A 24,239-nucleotide genomic window follows, 5' to 3' on the forward strand; every position below is an offset into this window, starting at 1 on the left:
ATGAGTTTGGGTTCTAAAGGAAAAACAGTTTACTCTTGGATTAAAGTTGTTAAAGTAGGGACAATATATTTTTGGCCAAAGTTGGTCAACTACTTGAGAAGACATATTAAGTACATGACAGAGCATGTACAAAAGCAGGGTCATAAGAATTCTGCTTACAATACAAGATAGTAATTCCAAAACACTAGTCCTATATCAGATTCCTCAATAGAGCTTTATCAAAATGCTAGAGGCTCAGTGCACAAAATTTGTGCACAAGGGGGAGAGGTTCCTCAGCCTGGCCTGTGCCCTCTCACAATCCAGGACCCCTCGGGGGATGTCCGACTGTCGGTTTACAGGCCTAAACCGGCAATCGGACATCCCTCTTGCAATCTGGGATGCTGCATGCACCAGTGACTATACTTTTCATACAGATGAAAGGCATCTTGCTGTTGTATGGGCAGCTATATTTTTTTGCCCTGATTATAAAAAGTAGTACATAACATGATCCTTCTGAGGCAGTAGTACCATTTTCCCCATCTTCTGGATGGAAAAACTGAAGCAGAGAGAAGTTAAGTAATTGGCTTTGTCACACAGTTATAAGTGTCAGAATCAGGGCTGACCACAAAATGTGCATGTCATCGCTGCATCATCCTGTTGTTTCAGTGTTAGAGTAGCCTTGCCAGGTTTAATTTTTAAATCTAAGGGACTGTTCCTAATATATAGGGTAGGGTTCCTAGGCCTGGCCGGAGATCAGGGCCCCGCCCCCTGCCGACAGGTCATTCTGCCATTCAGTTGATTTGCATATTAAGGTTTTATATAGATAGATAAATGCCCAGATTGCACTGGTAAAAGCACTAATTCAGTAGGGTGAAGTAGTTGAATGATCACAATTGTATTTTAATTGTATCTAAGCTTAGGAAAGGAATATTTCTGTATTTTAATCACTTGTCAGGTGATTTTGAAGAGTGACCAGGTTTGAGAGCTACTGTATATACTACATTTATTTTTTACTTTAAGGGCTAGGATATAACTATTTTTTCTTTAAGACTCTGTTTCTGTCTTACTACAAAGCTGGACAAAGAATATGGGCAAGATATCTTAAGAACATTTCACAGGGCCTCTTATAGAGAACTACTTTCCAAGCATGGGTCCCCAATCGATATCCAGATTCTATTCAACAATGTCAACAAAAGAAAACTTTTCAAAAGCCAATACAAACTAAACTGTACCTCGAAGAATTTTCAAGTGCTTTATGTATGACCATCACATTGAATATACCAAGAAAGATAAATGTTTAAATAGATTAAATAGTAAGAAGACACCAGATATAAGTAAAAAAGAATAGAGCATTTACTAATTATTGTCCAACAATCTCACCAGGAGAGTGATAAAGGTATGCTACTCTTTATGATAGTAATGAAAGCTAGGTGATGTATAAACAATATTAGATTACTTACTTTGCCATTGTTTCTGCAGACAGATCTTCAGAATTCTTGACTTTTGTTTCACCTAAAAAAAAAAAAAACACTGTATTTTAAAAATAAAACTCCCAAGGATAGAAATTATAAATGCAAGAGTATGCTCTTTAAAAAAATCTCACCTTTGGAGAATGAAATGGAGACTTTATACTTATATAAGGTGGACTTAGCAAAATTTTGTGTTGCATGCACATCTTTATAGTTGGACTCCCTAAGGATGATAATTACAGTAGTCTAAAAGTGAGTTATTCACATTCCTTATATATTACCAGCATCCAAATCTGGTTACATTAAAGGACATTTTCTTAGCTAAGCAACAACAAATATGTGTGCGTGTGTGTGTGTGTACTTGTAAAATATTTATAAAAACTGCAAGCTAGAACTTCCCTCAAAATGCCACACAGAAATTTGTAATATTTAACACTATTCAAAGGGCTTGGCAAATATGCCATTCAGTCAAAACTAATTAAGAATTTCACTCGCCCTGGCTGGTGTGCGTGGTTGGAGCATCAGGCCATGCACCAAAGGGTCAGAGGTTCGATTCCCTGTCAAGGGTTGCAGGTTTGATCCCCGCCCCAGTCAGGTTGCATGTGGGAGGCAACCAATCGATGTGTCTCTCTCACATCAGTATTTCTCTCCCTCTCCTTTCCCCTCCCTTCCTCCCTTCCTATCTCTAAAAATCAATGGGAAAAAAACAAGTGAGGATTAACAAAAAAATAATTTAAAAAAAGAAAAAGAACTTCACTCACCATGACCTCGCAGATCCAAAGCTACAATCCTACATTGAACCCTGCTAATGATCGCTGCCTAGGAGGAAAAGGAAATGTATTAAGATACATCTGGGTTAGCAAAATTTTCCCATTACTAATAACTTTGTTGAATGACCTGCCATCAGAATTGGAGGATCTCAGGACAATTGAAATAAAACTTTCCAATTTTAAGCAAAAATTTTTAAATGACAATTTTCTGCTTTTTTGGTGCATATAATGGTTTCATCCCAACTTCAAAATATAACTTTCTCTACTTGAATCCCTTCATAAACCTTAACTCTTCCTAGCTTTTCATGAAACACAGAGTGAGCATCTCTAAGCAATGACCCTCTGTATTTTATTAACTATGATTTTCATCCATATTCCTTGGTTATCTTTTCCCTACTTTGGAAGGGAGAGTCCCTAGATAAGGACCATGAGTCAGTTAATATCTTGGTTCAGGATATCACACAAAGTAACATTCAGATCATGAAATAATCCTGAAAGCAGTACAAGTCATAAAACCTGCCAAAGATTCACTTTCAATGCAGGAGTACACACAAGCTTGTATTGCAGTTAAATAAAAATATATTTTGAAAAGAACATATATGCATAGCCCATGGACATAAACAGTGCAGTGAAAGCTATAGGAGAGGGGGCATGGACTGGGTGGAGGTGGGCAAAGAGGGGGAAATGGAGGACATCTGTAATAGTGTCTACAATTTAAAAAAAAAGAAATCATAATATCCTAGGGAGTTACAATTTTAGAGGTTTAGATACTGTAAACTCATCTAAAACTGAATGCCTGAGTAAAGCACTTTATCAAGAACTGCACATCTTTTGTTTATTCTCACAACCACTCTATTAACTAGATGGTATTATATCCATTTTACAGATTAAGAAACTAGAGCTTGGTAGATTAAGCTGTTTTGAGATTTAGACCTCAGTCTGTTTGAAATGAAAGCTTCTTAAAATTTTTGCTGTTATTATTTGTATACATGTGCCATCTCCATTTTTCCTATCTTTAGGATATATTCACAATTAAGTAGTCCCATTTGACTTAAATCATCATATGAACAAGAGGATAGCATGTATATTTAATTCTCCATTGTATCCATAGCACCTAGCATAATGTCTTGTACAAAGCAGGGGTTTACCAAGCATTTGCTGATTGGCTAATCTTGTAAAAGAGTGAACTCTCATTTTCCTATCTTGAGTAACCCATCACAATACCTGAGATATAGAATATACCTAGTAAATATTTGCTAACATAAATTGAATTAACTGAAAGAAGCAAAAGAAATCAGCAGACACTGCAGATTCAATTCTTGGCTTTAATCAATTCACACTTGTTTGGTCCCAGACCCCTTAGCAGTGGTTCTCAACCTTCCTAATGCTGCGACCCTTAAATACGGTTCCTCATGTTGTAGTGACCCCCAACCATAAAATTATTTTCGTTGCTACTTCATAACTGTAATGTTGCTACTGTTATGAATCGTAATGTAAATATCTGATATGCAGGATGTATTTAGGCGACCCCATGAAAGGGTCGTTCGGCCCCCAAAGGGGTCGTGACCCACAGGTTGAGAATCGCTGCCTTAGAGGTACCAAAACTGAAAACAACTGGAGGCTGGCAAAATGTAGCCTGCTGAGGCTGCATGTATCAATGAGCTCCAACTGCTCCTCTGCTCTCTCAGCCAAACTTCAATTTCTGCTTAGTTCTGGATTTTCCCACAGCAATTATGCCAGTCTGTTATACCCATTACTTACTAATGGAGAAGTCTATAGAAGCCCTAAGTATTGTATTATCCACTACATATGATAAACTTGATTACAGCAACTATAGTAATAACTAATTTACTGAATATAAACAAGGAATAAATAATTCTGAAAAATTAATTTTCTAGAAACCTAAAACTTACCCTTTAAAACACCATAATTCCCCTCTCTTAGTTATCATCCTTTAATAAATAATGATCACACACACACGTATGCCTTGGTGTTTTTGTTTTTCCTGTTACAAAAGCCAAAGTAGAAATGCTTTCTCTTGACAGTTAATAGAACTTGTTCAGGTGAATCTCTGGGGTCCCCCCCAAAAAAACCCACAAAAGATTTAATGCAAAAGGGTTTCTACTCAGGTCCAGAAATTTTACAGAATGATAGATAAGGAACTTTAGGATATATTCACAATTAAATCCTACAACATGCACTATGCTGGAACACTACCAAGATGATGCTCCCCTTCCTCTGTAGAGGTTCTTGTCTGCTTTGAAATAGTCCCAATTTTTAGAAGTTCTGCGTTATGTGTCTCAAAAATATGCCTCTATGATTTCTGCCCTGAGTCTGTACTGTTAGGCAGTGCAGAACTGGTCTTCAGAGAAACATGATGCTGGAGGCAGACAGAGGTAGGTTTAAGTTCTGGTGCAGTGAATGGCTGTTATTTCTCTAAATTTTAATGTTCTCATCTGCCTACCCTCACAGAAATATAAAAAGAATTAAATGGGAACAGGTAGGTAAGCACTTATCACAGTACCTGGCACATAATAAATGTTTAAAAGTTGTGGCTGATTTTTAAAAAAATTAATATTACAGTTGAGAGCAAATATTATGCCTCCCATGTCTTTGCTTTTCTTAGGCCAAACATTCAGTTGATTGCTATGGTTTCTAATCCTTGCTGGGCAAGTTTGTTTGCCAATCTCCTCTTAACTTGTGGGATAGAGAACTGAATACAATCTTTGAATACAACTTTTGAAATTAATGTAAACTTTTTCCTTTAAAAACAGTGTACATTAAAAAAAAACAATCTTTAAGTTATAAAATAAAAAACATACAACTGAAAGAAAACCTAGAAAATAGAAAAACAGAAAGAAAGCTCTTCCCATACTGTCCAGAATTATTTTAAAAGGTTGTATAAATATTTTGTCTTAGGGGTACATACAGTTTATTTAACCATTTACTTATTGTTGGACATTGGGATTGTTAATTTTAGACAAATAGCTTTTCCCATTTTGGTATTTTTCCTTATAAGTACAATTTCTGTGTTAACTGGTATAAATATTTGCTGATTCATCACTGTAAAGTACTTTCCAAAAAAGCTCTATTTACAATGCCACCAGCAATGTTTGAAACTTTCGTTTTCTAAGTATCTTTGCCAACAGAGGATTTTTTTAAAAAAATATATATTAATTTGATATTTAAAACAATGATACCTTTTATGAATCATATCTAATTACTAGTGAGGATAAACATTCTGTTTGTTCTCCATGAACTATTTCTTCCTGTCCTTTGGCCTCATGTCTCCTGGAGTTTGTAATTTTTCTAACACGTTATACAACTTGTTTATGTATCAGTTATATGTAAATGACTTACTGACATTTGATGAAGCCTTTAGGAAAATTACACACTTTTCTGCTTTCTTGAATAAGAGACAATGAACAAAATTTAATCTTTTAATTGTTAGGAGTTGGTATTAACTTATTCAAGGAAGAACTACTGAGCATCAACTCCTTGTCAGGCTCTGTGTGCTAGACCTATAGGGTGAATAAGGCACAGATCTGCTCTCAAGGTTCTCATGATTTAGCATCAATCACAGTTGTTCATCTCTTCCTTTGGCTGCCAATATACTTGTCCTCCTGCTATGCAAGGGCCTTTTTGCTTCTATTTTATTGCCTTTTTTACCAAATATCATCTGGGCAAAGATCTCAGGGAAAATCTGCCTCTCAGGATGATGAAGCACTTGAGCTTATTCCTGCTATTCGCCACAGCTGCCTTCTGGATTCACAGACACAATTCAAAGCACAATCTCATATCAACGCATTCAGTGGGCTGGTACTCTGCAGGAATAACAACAAAAAAGGGCAGGCAAATTTAACCAGCCAAGTCCAAGTTATTATTAAGTCAATTGATTGGTAGAGAATTCCCTTGGTTACACAAGTAAACCAGGTAAGCAACTGGGACACAGTGATTTATCTACAAAAGGGGTTTCACAAAGTGTGAGAATCAGTAGACACTTCAGATTCAATTGTTTCAGAAAAAAGAAATCAAGTGGTCAAATACATTTAGGAGACATAGTTGAAATTTAATAGACTTCGAAAAACATCCTAAAGGCTTTAATAAAATACTGATATGCAGGATGAATTTCCGAGAGAGAATAAGAAAAGGATATCATATGTAATATTGCTCAAACTCATTTAATCACAAAATCCCTATTTCATTAATTTCTCATGGAATTTGTAATCTGTAGAATATATCTTGGTAAAAGAGATATCTTCTACAATAATAACAAATATAATAATGTCAGCAGCTATTTATCAATCATCTCCTCTATGCCAGGCACTTTCCATGTTATTTCATTGTTCCAATCAATGGATAAAAATATTTAATTTCAATACATGCCAACAAATAGCTTATTATAGTATTTGTACAAGGCTTTATAATCTACAAAGTTTTTATATTCATTATTTCAAATAATCTTCAAAGAAGCCTTGAAGTCTAAAGAGACTGTATTTAGAGAATAAAGGCTTATGTGGCTTGCTCAAGGGCTAAAATAACTTTCACGAGGATGTATTACGACTACTGGTAAAACTGGAGCTAGAAATCACATCTTCTGAACTCCACTTCATTGTTCCTTTTTTTAGTGTCAAAAGCAATAGCTGTTTTGTGGGAAGTATGTTCTAGCCCTACCTGGATCCCTCATCTCTAAGGATTCTGAATGCTCAAAGCGGTAATGTTACCTCTGATTTTCCACCAGACTATAAGAGAGTTGCTCAAAGTTCAAAGAATATAGTGAAGCCACCTCTAGCCTACATATGTAATTCTTATAAATTTTATAAAACCTTGTAACCCATTAAGAACTATCCTTGGTTTTCCTATCCACAGACTACTTTTTGCCAAATTTCTTATGAGGCGGTCTGGAGTCACTATCCCTAGCACGTTTCAGTACAGTTATCTGAATGTGACATGACAATTAAGACAGTGCCTCTTTCCTTACAAGTCTTCAACATGTTAGCTGCCCCGTGACAGTGTATTAGCTTAGAGCAGAGCCAGGCAAGTCATGGTATATGAGCCACTTCTGGGGGCTCTGACCTTGGTTCAGGGCAACTGGAGTATTTTTTATTACTATAGCTGCTACATTAGGAAAATGATGCTATTATTTGTTCATACAATATGTGCTAGGTAAAAAGAAACTATGATCTTTACCTCTAAAAAAGCTTACAATTGACCTAGCCCCTGGTTGGCAAACTACGGCTTGCGAGCCACATGCGGCTCTTTGGCCCCTTGAGTGTGGCTCTTCCTAAGCCTTAGGAGTACCCTAATTAAGTTAATAACAATGTACCTACCTATATAGTTTAAGTTTAAAAAATTTGGCTCTCAAAAGGAATTCCAATCGTTGTACTGTTGATATTTGGCTCTGTTGACTGATGAGTTTGCCGACCACTGACCTAGTCAGTTTTTCTAAGTGGTTAGAGTGTGGGCCTGCAAACTGAAGGGTCGCAGGTTCGATTCCGGTCAAGGGCATGTACCTTGGTTGCAGGCACATCCCCAGTAGGGGGTGTGCAGGAGGCAGCTGATCAATGCTTCTCTCTCATCGATGTTTCTAACTCTCTATCCCTCTCCCTTCCTCTCTGTAAAAAATCAATAAAAATATATTTTTTTAAAAACCAGGTGATATTTGGCCTACCATAATAAATATATAATCGCTCTCTCCTCCCCTCCCCTTCTTCCCTCCCTTCCACTTTCTAAGAAAAGTCAATGGAAAATATATCCTCTAGTGAGGACTAACAAAATAAAACAAAACAAAAAAGCTTACAATCTAGTAGAGGAATGTAAATGTCTAAAGCTATGCTACTAAGAACCTGAAATGTGGCTAGTCCAAATTGAAATGTGCTCTAAGTATAAAAGACACACTGGATATCAAAGACAGTATAAAAAATAATGTGAAATATCTCAACAGTAACTTTTAGCCTGATTACCTGTGGGAATGATAAGATTTTGGGTACAATGGATTAAGTAAAACTTGTTAAAATTAATTTCACCTGTTTCTTTTTAGCTATTTAATATCCCTACTCTGAAATTTAAAATTACATATATGGCTGGCATTGTATCTCTATTGGACAACACAGGTCTAGACACATGAAAGAGCCTGGCACTTATGGGCAAATCATACAGCTATATCCTAAAGCAAGAGATAGGAAGGAGCAAACAAAGCAGGGGACAAATCATTTAGTAACAGTTGAATAAGTACCTATGTGTCAAGAATTGTTTCAGGCATTTGGGAAACAAGAAAGAGTAAGACATTACCCTGTTCTCAAGGAATTTATATTCTAAAAGAAGAGACCAGATGGTGATTTTATACTTAATCCCAATAATCCTGCCAGAAGCAAAATGATTATTCGGAAGCCTCTTCAGCTCCACAGTCATCTGGCTCTGGATACCTAGTGCTGCATTCCCAACTGCTCCCATTTTCTGTCCCTCAGACTCCCTAGTGGTAAATAGAGGACGTATGTATATCTGCTTGATACACATAAGATATGACAATTTTACTTTATATAGGAATATTGCCAGTATCTTCCTTAGCAGTATCTCTCTTTACACATGGACCACCCCACCCCAGAGTCAAGGATATTAGGAAGACCCACAACTAACAGCATTCACACAGATACATATCCTCTATTCTAGACCAGGTTATCATCAACCAAATATTGCTTACTTCCTAATAGTTCACAGGTACCATTAAGTGTAAAGCATTATTTGTAAAAAAGAAGGATTATTTTCCAAATACTTATGGGACATCTCTATGTATAAAGTACAATAGGCTCTATGAGGGAGATAAATAAATGATAGACATTATCTCTATTTAAAGCACCTCAATAGAATATGTCTGCTTCTCCATTACTTAGATCACTGAAATACAGACCCCCACTTCTGACAAGACACAAATTCCATCCCCCTCATCCCAATGAAATATATGTAAAACATTTTACAAACCATTTGAAGAAATCATGCACTGAAGCTCACCCCAGTTAAGAACCTTTACCTTAAAGAACAAGTGATATTTGGCCTACCATAATAAATACAGAATCAACTCACATCCATAACCTTCTTATAATCAAGCCAAAGAGTGAGCACAGAAGGAAGAGTTAGGCTAGTCAAATTCATCCAAAAGTAAACAATAATTGCATTTATATCAACTTATACTATCAACTACTTACCGTGAACACAGCCCAGGAAAGGGCGGAATGGCCTCCTCCATGCAAAAGGAGTAGGACTGGACCCTCTGAACCACTCTTATAAACCCGAAAAGAGTATGAATAGTTAAAGATAACATATCTAAACTTTGTTCATTGAAGTTTTTGATTAGTCATAATAATGCTGATTAGAAAACTAACTCATGCAGCATGAAGTTACATGCAAAGCTGCAGACTTCTAAACTTGAGATACTTCAATATAAGTTTCTGTCTTTGAAGCATGAGACCAGTATGACTATTTTATCAATGGGGGAAAAAATGCTTTCCTTTGCGCGAATGAGGGCATAGCCCCTGGTTTCTAGATGCTAAAAACCAGTTCAACTCACTTCACTCATGAAACTTTACCTTGGGCCCTTAGGAAATATACCAGTTTCAGAAATTTAATTCTTAATCCCTTCCCCATGCATTAGACAATTATAGCCACATAAAATATTGGCATTGACTTATAGGTAATATTCCATGCCACACACAAAAACAGGTGGAGAATAAAAATGAAATAAACAATAGTAATAAAGAACATTTTAGGAACTACTACATAAGTCTTCTACTTAAACAACATTATAAGCTTACTAAAGAATAAGCCATTTTGCAAAGGATATATCCTTGCCAGTTTCATTCTCTACTTCTACATCTTCCATGGACTCAAAGTACTGACTCCAAGATACCGGGGAAAAATCCCGTTTTCTTCCAGGGCTATGGAAATAAAAAGAGGAAGAGAGATTTCAAGTAAAAAATAGTTATGCATTAAATGATTAAAATCTTTTTTTAAAAAATATATCTTTATTGATTTCAGAGAGGAAGGGAGAGGGAAAGAGAGATAGAAACATCAATGATGAGAGAGAATCATTGATTGGCTGCCTCCTGCACGTCCCCTAATGGGGATCGAGCCCGCAACCCAGGCATGTGCCCTTGACCGGAATCGAACCTGGGACCCTTCAGTCCGCAGGCTGACGCTCTATCCACTGAGTCAAACCAGCTAGGGCAATGATTAAAATCTTGATCAAACAAATGCTAAATGTAAATCTGAAAAGAAAATAGCAAGGATATTTTTTCCTTAAAGATATGAAGAGTTTTCATACACAAAGTATTACACTTAAAATTCAAATATATGTTTATCTTAAAGTTCAAATATATTTTAAGAGTAAAAAAATTTAGGATTTGAGGAAATTAATTAGTATATTTTAATCACAAATGTATTCCGTGTATATACATACCACAAAACCCAGTAGCTCTTTCTCCTATTCTTGGCTATAGGCTCATTCTTATCCTCTTAACCTGCTACAATAATTGTTTTGGTCACTTATGCTTCTTCATACCTTTAATCCCTCACATAATTTCACATTATTTCCCAGCCAGTAAATATTCAGCCCTTCATAGAAGGCAATATCAATACCTTGAATTTTTAAGAATTTATCCAAATATATGCTCACAAAGAAGTGAAATAACTTATCTATTCAAGGTAGCATCATTTGTAATAGAGAAAAATTGATAACAACCTAAATATCCATTAACAGGTGAATGATTAAAATAAATTATAAATAAAGAAATAACATTTAGTTGTTAAAAGAAGGAAATATTTATATACTGATAAGATTCTTTATATGTGGGGAAGATACACTGTTAAGTAAATAAACAAACATGATGCACATACTACCAATTGGGTAAAAATGGGAAATATGTATAAACTAGAGGCCTGATGCATGAAATTCGTGCAAGAGTAGGCCTTCCTTCCCCTGGCTGCCGGCACTGGCTTCCCTCTGGCATCCGGGACCCGGGCTTCCCTCACAGCCCCAGCTTCATCCTGAAGGTTATCTGGTCTAATTAGCATATTATGCTTTTATTATTATACATATGATTGCTTATATATGTTTAGTATATTTCTGGAAGAACAGTGATATAACATTGTTGGTATCCTGGGAGATAAGAAGGACAATCTTCAATATATATCCCTTTCTATCTTTTGATTTTTGAACCATGTATTATTAAAAATTGTAAGATTATTTTAAAACAAAAACAACCAATAATTGTCTATTTACAACCTGTCTTCAATCTTGGATGGGACACACGAAAGACATCCTAAGCCTTCCCCTATTTCGGTGATGGCGAACCTATGACACTCATTTTTTTTGGTTGATTTTTCTTTGTTAAATGGCATTTAAATATATAAAATAAATATCAAAAATATAAGTCTTTGTTTTACTATGGTTGCAAATATCAAAAAATTTCTATATGTGACACGGCACCAGAGTTAAGTTAGGGTTTTTCAAAATGCTGACACGCCGAGCTCAAAAGGTTTGCCATCACTACCCTATTTCCACACCTTCTTCCCAATAATGAAGGAAATTCAGAATTATATTGAAGCATCCATCTTATATAAAAATTGCTGTTTGAAATTTTAACCCTGCTATTTCTGACTTCTGTAAATGCTTGCTGGCTTAAATAATAAGGAAAATAAGACTACTCCCATTTCAGAGAGGCCATTAAAGCTTTCCCAGACGAAGTTATCAGTGCTGGCACCAGGCCAAGCCTTTGGTTGCGGTCTCAAAGCCCCAGCACATAGGGCCCTTTAAGAACTTGCAAAGGGAACCGGAAAAACCCCATATTTGGGAGACAAAGAAGGTAAAATAGTATAAATATGGGAAACTTCGTGTGTGATTTCACCCAGAATTGGAGAGACATTTTCCTCTGGGCCCGGGCATAATAAATGTAACTCCATCTCTCTAAGTGTTGCTTGGTTCTTCTCTGTTTTTTCTGTAACAATATGAGCAGCAAAACATTACTACCTGCCAAACATCTTCCTGTATATGCCATGGCGCTGAATGGAGAATATATACAAACTATAATACAAAGCCCTCTTTAAGACTTAAGTTAATACAAAAGTATTCTAGGTGGCTATAATACTGGAAAGAATTATAAGGGAGCAGCTCAACAGTCAGGTATATATTCTTTCAAAAATCAAGGATTTATTAAATATTTACTCTCTTATAGACATTGAGACAGGTCAGTTCTCAATACATCCTATATAATAAAAGCCTAATAAGCTAAGTGTCTGGTCGTCAGGTCGTCTATTCAACCAATCAAAGTGTAATATGCTAATGATATGCTAAGGCCACTCAACCACTCGCTATGACATGCACTGACCACCAGGGGGCAGACAGTCAACCGGTCTACCAGTCGCTATGATGTGCACTGACCACCAGGGGGCAGATGCTCCGACTGTTAGGTTAGCTTGCTGCTGGGGTCTGGCTGATTGGGACTGAGTGAGAAGAGCTGGACACACCCTGGAGCCCTCCCGTGGTCCCTCCCTGGCTGGCCAGCCTCCCGTATCCCTCCCCGGCCCTGATCATGCAACGGTGGGGTCCCTCAGCAGGCCAAGCTGAGGGACCCCACTGGTGCACGAATTCGTGCACCAGGCCTCTAGTGTAATAATAAAATCACCTAGGGAGCTTTTAGAAATACTGATAATTAGGTCTCACTTCTAGAAATTGATTTAAATGGTCTGAGGTGTGACAAGGCACTAATTTTTCAAGTTCTAGAAGTTGAAAGAGGGGTGCTAAAAATGCAAAGGTAAAGTATAGGATTTGGAATGAAAGAGGAGTTCAAATTCCTCACGGTTCCTACTTTTCCCCTTAATTCCCTACAAATTCCTAATGCAGTATGGGCTTAGAAAATTCAAATTATTTAAACTTCTTCTGCCTTTTATTATAGTGACTAAATAAAATAACCTATTTTTTTAAAATCTAATATACCTGGCATTTGGTGGTTTCTCAGTAAATGAGTAATCCTATCTTCTGATAGAAAAACTATCTCTCTGACAGTAAATTACAACTTTAGCCTAGACCAATTTTTTTTTCATTTGCTGGTTGCACTTGAATTCTTACTGGAAAACTAAAAGCAAAACTCTTAATTCTACCGACTCATCAGTCACTCACAAATCCACCTATGCATATACTAATTTCAAGTATAACAACCACAACATGGCATGCCAAGCATTGATATAAGGGCCTCTTATATAAATGGATTTTTTATATCATCATAGTAATAGTACCTAACATTTACTGTACACAACAGGCACTGTGCCAAATACAGGCAGGATTCCATTTAGCCTTCACAAAATTTTGAGTTATTTTCATCCCCATTTCACAAATAAAAAACAGATTTAGAGATGTAAAGTAACTTGTCCAAGGTTATACAACTACTAAGTGGCAGTGACAGCATTCAAATCCAGTTCCACCACTCTTCAAACCCTCTGCTATTTACCTCAATGCTATATTAATAATTCTTAGATTCATCTTAGATTCATTCTTATTCAAAAGTAATAAGGCTTCAGGGCATATTATCAGAGGTTTCCTTTTCACAGTCTAAGTATGATTGACTTTGTCAAGGCCACAGAAAATTTCCAAGTTGGCTAGGTACCAGTTAAAGAAAAATTACTTCCTAAAAACAGAAATTCTTCCTAGGAGAATACCCTCCACTTCTAATTTCCTTCATTAAAAAAAAAAAAAAAAAAAAGTTCCAGGGTTTACCCAATTTACACCAACATATGGGTAATTCCCATTTGATAAAAGCACCAATAATCTATACCTCCAAATGTTACTCCTACTCCCAGAGATTTTTCTAGCATACTTATAATATCTTCATTTGAACACACAATTGTTTATAGACTCCACTACTTCAGGTAATTTTGCAACTAATGTTAGACATGAAGTACATAGCAAGGACCTTACATTAATCTTTACATACTAGCTAGAACAGATAATGCCTGTTCTCAATAAGCTAATGTCAAATACCTAAATATCTAACATAATGTACAGTTAAATAATCTAAGAGGTATGGCTAAAGTGCTATGAATGTTCAAGGAGGAAAGAAAGATTACTTTCAGCTTGGGAAATAAAGAGAGACTTCAGAGGAAAAATAATATTTAAGCAAGTAATTGAAGAACAGACAGAATACAGACTAACGGAAATAGGGAGGAGGAAAGAAGACATTTCAGGCAGAGAAAAGGATACAAATAAGGACCCAATATGGTGCCGATCATAGGGGACACTGATAAAAAAACAAAAATTTAAAAATAGCTAACTGCAATATGTAGGAGTAAGTACAGCAGTTCTGAAAAACTAAAGGAAGCGGATACAACTGAAAGCAGATAGTGGAGAAGGAATAATATTAGATATAATAAAGTAGGGAATATAATATGCCCCACTTCTGTTATTTGTGTGTTAGGGCCCTAAAAATCAAAGAGGGTTTGGATGGTGTTGTAGAAAACGAGGAGCCAATTAAAGTATTTTAAAAAGATAAATGTGGTAAAAGATACAAAATAGACTTGATTCTGGAAAATATGTTGCAGTAACTTGGTTAGAAGATGGGAGTCTAGACTGGTAATAGAATTAAAAAGGAAGAACACATAGAAAGACTTTTCAAAAAGGCAATCAACAACTCTCAGGAATGTTAAAGATATGAAAAACAGTAGAATCAAAGTCAATTCTAAAGTTCTGAACTAACAGAGAGATGAATTATTAAGTCCTCAACTTATAAATAAAAATCTACTTTGGGATGTAAATATATAGAGAGAATTTTGATGTCACAATCAAGTTTATTTCAAACCTAACAAAATAAATGTGTAATTTCCTCCCATCTCCTGCTACCAGAAAAAGGAGTCTGGCAGAGAGGGAACAAAATGGTGCTGTGAAACACAAAGGAAATATGGCTTCGGTCTAAACCACATGATTCAAATTGTTTATGGACCCTTTGCCATTCATAGACCCTGTTAAGAATCTTGATGAGCACTATAAAGTTTCACTCTTTAAAAAAAAAAGCACAAATATATATTTTACGTACAGTTCCACTGGCTTCAGAAAACCCATCTATGAATCCCAAATTAAGAACCCTTGTCATATTTTGACCGTAACAACCTATTTCCAGCAGAAAGCACTGAGCCAAACCGGTTTTGGCTACAAAACTTTTAATATGTCCTAAACCTAAATTAATTTTCCATTTGCTACTGACCAAAGATTTGTTTTCATAACCCATTTCTGCCTTTATTACTTGTGTGAACTTTGGCAAGTCACTTAACTTCTCTAAGCCAGAGTTTCTTCATATCAGATGGAGTTATAGGGGTTGATATGAGAATTAAAGTAGCCTGCTTACTCTTTGCTTACTCTCAAATTAGCCTGTGCTAATTTGCTACTAATGTGAGATCCATGAGAGCATCAATGTTCTGCATCTGTTCATCAATGTACTCTCAGAGTCTGACACATTGATGATTATCTGTCAACACTATGAAATGAGCTAATGTGTGTAAAGCACTTACCTTGGTGTCTCAATAAATGTTTTTATTATGATTACTAGAGGCCCGGTGCACAAAAATTTGTGCACTCAGTGGGGGTCCCTCAGCCCGGCCTGTGCCCTCTCACAGTCTGGGACCCCTTGGGGGATGTCCACCTGCTGACTTAGGCCCGCTCCCCGGGGGATCGGGCCTAAGCTGGCAGTCAGACATCCCTCTGGCAGCCCGGGAGCCCTCGGGGGATGTCCACTTGCCAGCGGGGAGCAGGCCTAAGCTGCAGTCGGACATCCTTAGTGCTGCTGAGGAGGCAAGAGAGGATCCCATCACCACTGCTGTGCTGGCAGCCGTCAGCCTGGCTTGTGGCTGAGCAAAGCTCCCCTGTGGGAGCGCACTGACCACCAGGGGGCAGCTCCTGCATTGAGCGTCTGCCCCCCGGTGGTCAGTGTGTGTCATAGTGACCAGTCATTCCCAGTCATTCTGCTGTTAGGGTCAATTTGCATATTACCCTTTTATTATATAGGATTATTAGACTTTGAGGCTAATAAGCAGAATTCTCCTTACTGAATCCTCATAGTTTCCAGTAAAAGGTAATGGAACATGCCCAGATGGCATGGCTCAGTGGATAAAGCATCAGCCTGCGGACTGAATGGTTCCGGGTTCGATTCCGGTCAAGGGCACATGCCTGGGTTGCAGGCTCGATCCCCAGTAGGAGGCATGCAGGAGGCAGCAGATAATGATTCTCTCTCATCAGTTCTCTCTCATCATTAATGTTTTTATCTCTCTCTCCTTTCCTCTCTGAAATCAAGGGGAATGATAAACATGCAGTTTGAGACTATGGGGCATGGAGGTGTCCTTGGGAAGAAAAAAACAGACTTACAAAGTGCTGAAAATGTTCTATTTCATAAGGTAGGTGGTGGATATATGGGAATTTATTTTTCTTCGAACTGTACATATAATTTAAAAATACTTTGTGTGTGTAATATATCTAACAATTTAAAAACCTTTGAAAAATCTGTAAAACTTTTCTTAATATGGTCATTCACGTTAAATAACATATCAGGTCCATTTTCCTTTGGAAAATTCCATTCCTGACACCTTCCATTCATCTGCTCCAAACGGGACTGCTTCTTCTATGGGTATGATGAATTGTCATTTCACTATCATCTTGAGAATTCCTCTTGCCTTTCTCCTATGTTGAAACCCTGATTACCAAATCCCATATTTTTTTTTGATGCTTTACTTTATTTTGATGAAACATATGGTCCATGAGCTTCCTGAGAAAAGGAGATTTTCAAACTTTACACGTCAGAAAATGCCATTACCCCATTTTCACACTTGACTGGCAGTTTTCTTAGGTATAAAAATTTTATGTTGGGGACTGCTTGCTTCATGGTAATTAGGTAACTTGATCGATACAACTTTGAAAATGTTTTAAATGACATGCATATGTATTTAAAAATATATTAATATATAAAAATATATGTGTATTATATTTTATTACATTATATTACATATAATTATATTCATTCATTCATTCATTCATTCATTCTTAAATGCACAGATGAACTGGCACGAAAGTAAGGAATATGGAATATTGAGAGCAAAAGTTAAGGTGGGAACCCAGAGAGGCATTCAGTCCATTAAAGTTAGCTTTTATCTTGATGGCATTTGCCAACTAACTGAACTTTAGGTTTTGGGGGTTTCCTGGGGTATACCACACAAAGCCCAAGGTGGGGAGCTGAGTAGGAAACCTTTCACCCATAAAGCTGGGATTGCAAAGTATTATATAACCAGTGAAAGGGTAAAGTAAAACTCACTCTCTGCTCCCTAACCCAATTCTAAGACTAAGGAAAAAAATTCCTGTCCTGAAACTTGATATTGAGAGGGAGAAGAAAAACAAATCAAAAATCCTTCTCAAGACAGCTCTCATACTAATTTTAGCTAAATTCATACCACTTATATGTTCCAAGAAATTTCAAGTTAAGAATTTAGTTTAAAGTCGACCCTTAAGGTAGTGCCCTTAAGACCCCAACATGAGCAAAGGCAAATCTTCTTTGAAATCAACCTTCATTCTAGGACAAAAAATTCCCGAAGTTCCAAAACAAATGACCACTTCACAGTCAAAAAGCATAAATCGTGTGAGGAAGCAGATGTATAAAGACTTCTCATATTGAAATTACCAAATAGAATACAAAATAACTTTAATATGTCTTTTAAAAGAATAGAAACTTGAAAATAAATACAACTTTTAGAATGAAAGAATATAATTAAAAAATAAATGGTCAGCTAAGGGAAAGAGTAAACATACATTTGTTCACATATATGTAGATATATCTAGACTATAACATAAAAACAAAAGATGAAAAATATGAAAGAAGTTAGAAATATGGGAGAGAAATAAGACTTGCATATGTCAGATCAGAGTTCCCACAGGAAATTAGATAACGGATAAAGGCACTATTTGAAGAGTAATAGCTGTAGATTCCAGAACTGAAACTTTAAACTACAGATTCATAAAGACCAAGGAATTACAAGATTTTAAGAGAATTACTACATTGCAGTTAAACGGCAGGACATTAAAGACAATTATGTTAAATGTAGCCCCCCTCTGCCCTGATATGAAAGGATCTATGCAAGTTTGTTCATTTCAGCACTACCTGAAATATAAAATTATGGGAAGAACCCAATGTCTATCAATAAGTAGAGTGGTTGAATAAATTATGTTATATCCACATAGTGGAGTACTATGCACCTGAAGAAAAAAAAATGAAAAAGATCTCTATATACTGCTAAGGAGTAATTGAGATATATTAAATTTTAAAAAGTCATATGCAGCACAGCTGGGATGGCTCGGTGGTTGAGCACTGACCCATGAACCAAGAGGTCACTGAGTGGATTCCTAGTCAAGGCACATGCCAGGTTGCGGGCTCAAGAACCAGTTAAGGGGCATGCAGGAGGCAACTGATCGATGTTTCTCTCTCATCGATGTTTTTATCTTTCTATTCCTCTCCCTTCCCATTTCTCTAAAATCAATAAAAACGTATTTTTTAAAAAAATATGCAGAGGCGTATATAAAATGTTATCTTTTATCAAAGAAAGGGGGATTATAAATATATACATATAAGTTTTTTAAAGTAGAAGAATTAAACAAAAACTAATGAAAATGGTTATCTGTAGGGCACTGGAGGGGAAAAAGGCAAATGCTATCCTTTTCTGAATATACACTGTTTATACTTTCAACTTTGGAGTCATGTAAATAATTTGTGTGCTTTTTTATTTCTCAATATATTAAAGTTTGTAGAAACTAATCACCAACAGTAATAAAGAAGGGAGCAAATTAACCTAATGGCATACAACATTTATTTCAAGTGACTTTAAAACACACTTATTTAGAAAAAGAAAAAAAAATAAGCACAATTACTTGACTGTACATTTCTGGTGAGACATACTTTAAGGAAAAAAAGAACATAACAATAAAAATCTTAAACAGTATTCCATAATCATACTGTTGGTAGTTTTTGTTGGTAGTATAATTGGTTATTTTGAACATCACATGTGTGCATATTTATATACATATATATCTATATAATAAAAACCTAAGCGACTGTTACAGCGGAACAACAAGAACGACAAGAACGACCGGTCACTATGATGCACAATGACCACCAGGGGGCAGACGCTCAATGCAAGAGCTGCCCCCTGGTGGTCAGTGCGCTCCCACAGCAGGAGCGCTGCTCAGCCAGAAACCAAGCTCCCCGTGGGGATTGGGCCTAAGCTGGCAGGCGGACATCCCCCAAGGACTCCCAGACTGCAAGATGGCGCAGGCCGGGCTGAGGGACACACCCTCCAAGTGCCCAAATTTCGTGCCCAGGCCACTAGTACTTTATAAAGTAGGTAGTTAGGTTAATGTCATTAGAAACTAAGACTTCCATTGTAAAAGCAGAGAGATAATTATATGAAATCAACGTAAAAAAACACACGGCAATCTTATTTGAATTGGAAATATCAATGAATTCATTTTGTCTTGATTCCTTTTGTCTTAAAAAGTACATTCTAGCTCTCTGCCCATTGCAAAGGCTTACATCAATAATCAACCTAGTAGCAACCTTGTTCATTAGACTCTACATATAAGTGAGATCATATGGAATTTGTCTCTGTCTGGCTTATTTCACTTAGCATAATAATCTCCAGGTCCATCCATGCTGTTACAAAAGAGTTCCCTTTTTTTTTACACCCGTATAGTATTCCATTGTGTACCACAGCTTTTTTAGTCACTCTTCTACTGTTTTAAATACCATTTTCAGCTTCTAGAAGATGCCTGTATTACTTGCTTCAGAGATTCTTCCTCCATTTTCAAAGCCAGCAAGCAAAATAGCATCTTCAAATTTCCTTTAGATTTTGACTACTCTTCTGCCTCCCTGTTCTTTCACGGACACTGTGACTGCACTGGGCCCACCCAAATATTCAAGAATAATATATTTTATTTTTTATTTATTTATGTTAAACAAAATATGTTAAATGAAAGAAGCCAGGCGAAAAAGATTCCATTGATTGTAAAGATCCAGATTAAGTAAATCTATAGAGAGAGTAAATAGATTAGTGGTTGCCTAGGCCTGGGAAGTGTGGGGAAAAGTGAGAGTTAACTGCTGGTGGGTATGGGGTTTCTTTCTGGAGTGCTAAACATGTTCTAAAATTCATTGTGGTAATTGTTACAGAAATTTGTGAATATGCTAAAAATAATTGATTGTATACTCTACCTGGTCACTTGTATGATATATGAATTCTATCTTAATAAAGTTGTTACCAAAAAATGTTAAAGTAACCATTCAAAGAATTTATCTAGAGACTGTATCATTACTAATCCAATAGAAAAATATGGAATGAGAAAAAGAAACACAGGTCAGATGAGACAAACAGTAAGTATAAAATAAGGTGGTAAAAATAAATCCAAATATATCAAGGGCAAACTAAATGCTCTAGGTCTGAAACATATACCCTTAGATGAATTTTTAAACTCCAGCTATACTAGTATACTATATAAAAGAGACTAAAGTTCCAAGACAAAGATATAGTAGGCAAATACTAGCCAAAATAATTTTAGGTTAGATATCTTTCTCAAAATGTAAGGCATTTTTCTATCATCTTCTAAGTAAAGTATTGCTATTGAGATATTTTTTAAAAACCTTTTTATCCCCTGTACTTCTCAATTTTAATCTTAATGTAGAACTAGCTACTTTCTAGAAGATTCCTTAAACTTTCTCTTCTACTGAATTTATATCTACCACATATATGTTTTCATTCCTAATAGTTATTTCTTATTCTCTGAAGCAAGTTTTTTTTTTAAAGAGCATCCTTTTCTTGTTTAATAGGTGCCATAGTGTCTCTTGTCTTTCTGACAAGAGATATTATTTTAGGATTCTCTTCTGTTCTATGCATTATAGTTTCCTTTCTTCATTTTGTTTTGGTCTCTGTCTTTCATGTTAGAGGCTTTCCTTGGATATTTGGTGAGTCCATGAGAGAGCGAGTAGGACTTATTTACTACTAAATATCACTGTATAGTTATCAGGTAGAGGCCCAGACATTTAAATGGAGGACTCTTCCCCCAAACATCAATATCTACATGTCTCTTCTTTTAGACCAGTCATTTCTCCAGAGAGAAATCCTCCACTCTCCTGCATGGGAACATAAGACTAGCTGTTAGAACTTCTGAAAAAGTTAAACAAATATTCATTAAGCATCGATGAGATACTATTTTAGGCACTGGGAATACTGCAGTGAACAAAAGAGATAAAACCCCTTATCCTTGCGATGTTTACACTCTAGTAGAAGGAGACACAACTAAAAATTTGTCAGGCAGCAGTAAGTGCCATGGAGAAAAATGAGGCCAGGAATGAAAATACTGAGAAATAGATCAGAAAGGACTATAGTTTTAAATCAGGTGGTCAGGGAAGGCACCTTTAAGCAAAGACCTGAAGTAGGTGAGGGAGCAAGCTATGAATCTATCTAGGGAAGAGATGTATATCTAAATTTAAAAACTATTTTCATCCTGTTGCTTTACCTTTGCTCTCATAGGCCTAACTGTGTCTGAGTCCATTCTTCCAGTCTGACTCAATTCTCCCAGAAATTAACCTGTCTCCCATCACACTGAGGAAAAAGATAAGATCTGGGAGTCTACTGGTACCTTATTCAGATTTTCTACCAGCCTTCCTGTTTTAAAACCCATTTCAGAAGTAGTTAGACCTACAATTCCTTAGCCTTTATGGGATTCTGATAGGGATTAGCTTGCACTTTCATTCTTTCTGTGAATGGTTTTATTTTTGCTCTCTATTGTGAGTGAATTAATATTCTTCAACTTGCTATCTTCCTAAATCTTGTTGGTATCTTATCTTCCCTCCTCTTCTTTGTCATTTGGTTTTATCCCTTTTTCCAAATTACTTTATAATAATTTAATGGGGTTTGGGGGAGAGACTAGAGATAAATTCATAAATTGATTTAATTTTCACTACAACCCTCTGGGGTAGTTACTATTATCCCTGTTTTGCCAATGAGAAAACTAAAACCAAGGGACTACAGAAAGTAGCTGAGCTAGAATCTTACTCTCAGAGTTGCTTCTTTATCAATTTGCAATATTTACCCTCAAATACTAGGTTCTCCATTCTGGAAATCACCACAGATAGCAATGAGCACCCAGAAATCCCCAGCAAGAGATGAAAAAAGACTGGTTCCTACATAGGGATAATGATTGGTAGAGAATCCTTGTAGCAAACCTGAGTACCTTGGAGACTAAGAAGAAAGTCAAGGTTTACAACTATAATGATAACGATAGGAGGGAGCAGGAAGATAGAGTGAGAGGGAAAAATCAAATTCTCAAGTTTCTCTGATGCCATTCTAGGGGAAAAGAGAGGAGGCCTTTTTAAAGCATTTCTACTTACTAAATACTGATTTACCATGTGCTTGAAAATCCTAGAATCTATTACTATTACTTTTCAGTGTTGGCCATTGGTGAGAATGTTACTTGGACATCACAGAATCCAAAAATGGAAACAGTAACATGTCACACTATGTCCTGCATTAAACAAAACAAGATACATATGGTGCAATATATGAAGTGGTTTAAGCAAATGAATGAAACCTTACCTCACTTAAAAATAGTTTCAGCCCTAGCAGGTGTTGCTCGGTGGTTAGAGCACCAGCCTGCAGACCCAAAGGGTTTCGGGTTCGATTCCTGGTCAAGGGCATGTACCTGGGTTGCAGGTTCCTTCCTCGGCTCCAGTCAGGGTGCATGCAGGAGGAAACCAATCAATGTGTCTCTCTCACATGATGTTTCTATTTCTCTCTCTCTACCTTCCTTCCTCCCTCCCTCCCTCTCTCCCTTCCACCCTCTCTAAAAATCAGTAGAAAAAATAACCTTGGGTGAGGATTAACAACAGCAACAACAAAAGAACAGTTTCAGATAAAACAATCCAGAGAAATTTTCAACCTGCTGAGTCAGATCACACAAAAGTATACTTTGTTTAAATGGATGGATAAACAGACTGCTGCAGCACAGGAAGAACTTGTAATCTTATACCTTTGGTGATAAAAAATTCTGCTTTAGTTAAGTTAGAAAAATTTCTAAATTTTATGTCCACCATTCACTCAACCTAAGAACATAATTTTTTTGCCAAAACCCTAAAAGGAAAGGGGGGGGGGGATGACAACTTTACTAAAGTGGTCTGGCCTCAAACAAAAACACAACTACTGATACATAAGTAAGAAAGCAGGCAGAGTACAAGGTTTTCTTAATGTTTTGCAAGAGGTAAGTGTAGCTGTTTTTCTCATAATCAATGTGTATGGCCATACTCAAGGGTCAGAACTTACCAGTAGCTACCATTCTACTTAAGACAGTACCACATCAGGAAGAAACCAAGCAGGTTTGGGGTCAAAGTTTAAAAGGCCAACAAGTCTGAAGAAACCCAAAACACTAATTTGAAAGAATATATGCAGCCCTATGTTCACTGCAGCATTATTTACAATAATCAAGCTATGGAAGCAACCCAAGTGCCCATCATTAGATGAGTGGATAAAAAGCAATGATACAGCCCTGGCCATTGTGGCGCAGTTGGTTGAGCGTTGTCCTGGCACCAAGGGATTGCAGGTTCAATTTCCAGTCAGGGCACATCCTCAGGTTGCAGGCTCAATTCTCCATAGGCAGCAGCTGATGGATGTTTTTCACTCTCTCTCTCCCTCTAAAATCAATAAAAACATATCCTCGGGTCAGGATTAAAAAGTTTATTAAGCCCAGCCAGTGAGGCTGAGTGGTTGAACATCGACCCATGACCAAGAGGTCATCAGTTTGATTCCCAGACAGGGCACATGCCTGGGTTTCAGGCTTGATCTCCAGTAGGGGACGTGCAGGAGGCAATTGATCGAAGTCTATCTCTTCGGTTTCTCTCTCTCTAGCCCCTCTCCCTTCCTCTCTCTCTAAAATCAATAAAAAAGAGCCTGGCCAGCATGGCTC

At 36.7% G+C, this 24,239-nt stretch overlaps 1 protein-coding gene across 9 annotated transcripts in view; it reads right to left on the minus strand.

The window, feature by feature from the left end:
- Positions 1-24,239, minus strand: part of PPME1 (protein phosphatase methylesterase 1) — a 66,503-nt gene that overhangs the window by 32,976 nt on the left and 9,288 nt on the right. For all 9 annotated transcript variants that reach the window (XR_002832069.1, XR_002832070.1, XR_001350556.2 and 6 more), the window contains exons 2-5: positions 10,056-10,149; positions 9,421-9,513; positions 2,210-2,267; positions 1,440-1,491 (exon numbers count right to left, since the gene is read on the minus strand). Coding sequence is in view for 6 of the 9 variants with exons in the window: in XM_023764052.1 (XP_023619820.1) it covers positions 1,440-1,491; positions 2,210-2,267; positions 9,421-9,513; positions 10,056-10,149 (297 nt within the window). In the remaining 3 variants the exon portion in view is untranslated. The remainder of the gene's footprint in view (positions 1-1,439; positions 1,492-2,209; positions 2,268-9,420; positions 9,514-10,055; positions 10,150-24,239) is intronic.

The sequence above is a fragment of the Myotis lucifugus genome, unplaced genomic scaffold (assembly GCF_000147115.1).
Source record: "Myotis lucifugus unplaced genomic scaffold, Myoluc2.0 scaffold_313, whole genome shotgun sequence".
Lineage (NCBI taxonomy): Eukaryota > Metazoa > Chordata > Mammalia > Chiroptera > Vespertilionidae > Myotis > Myotis lucifugus.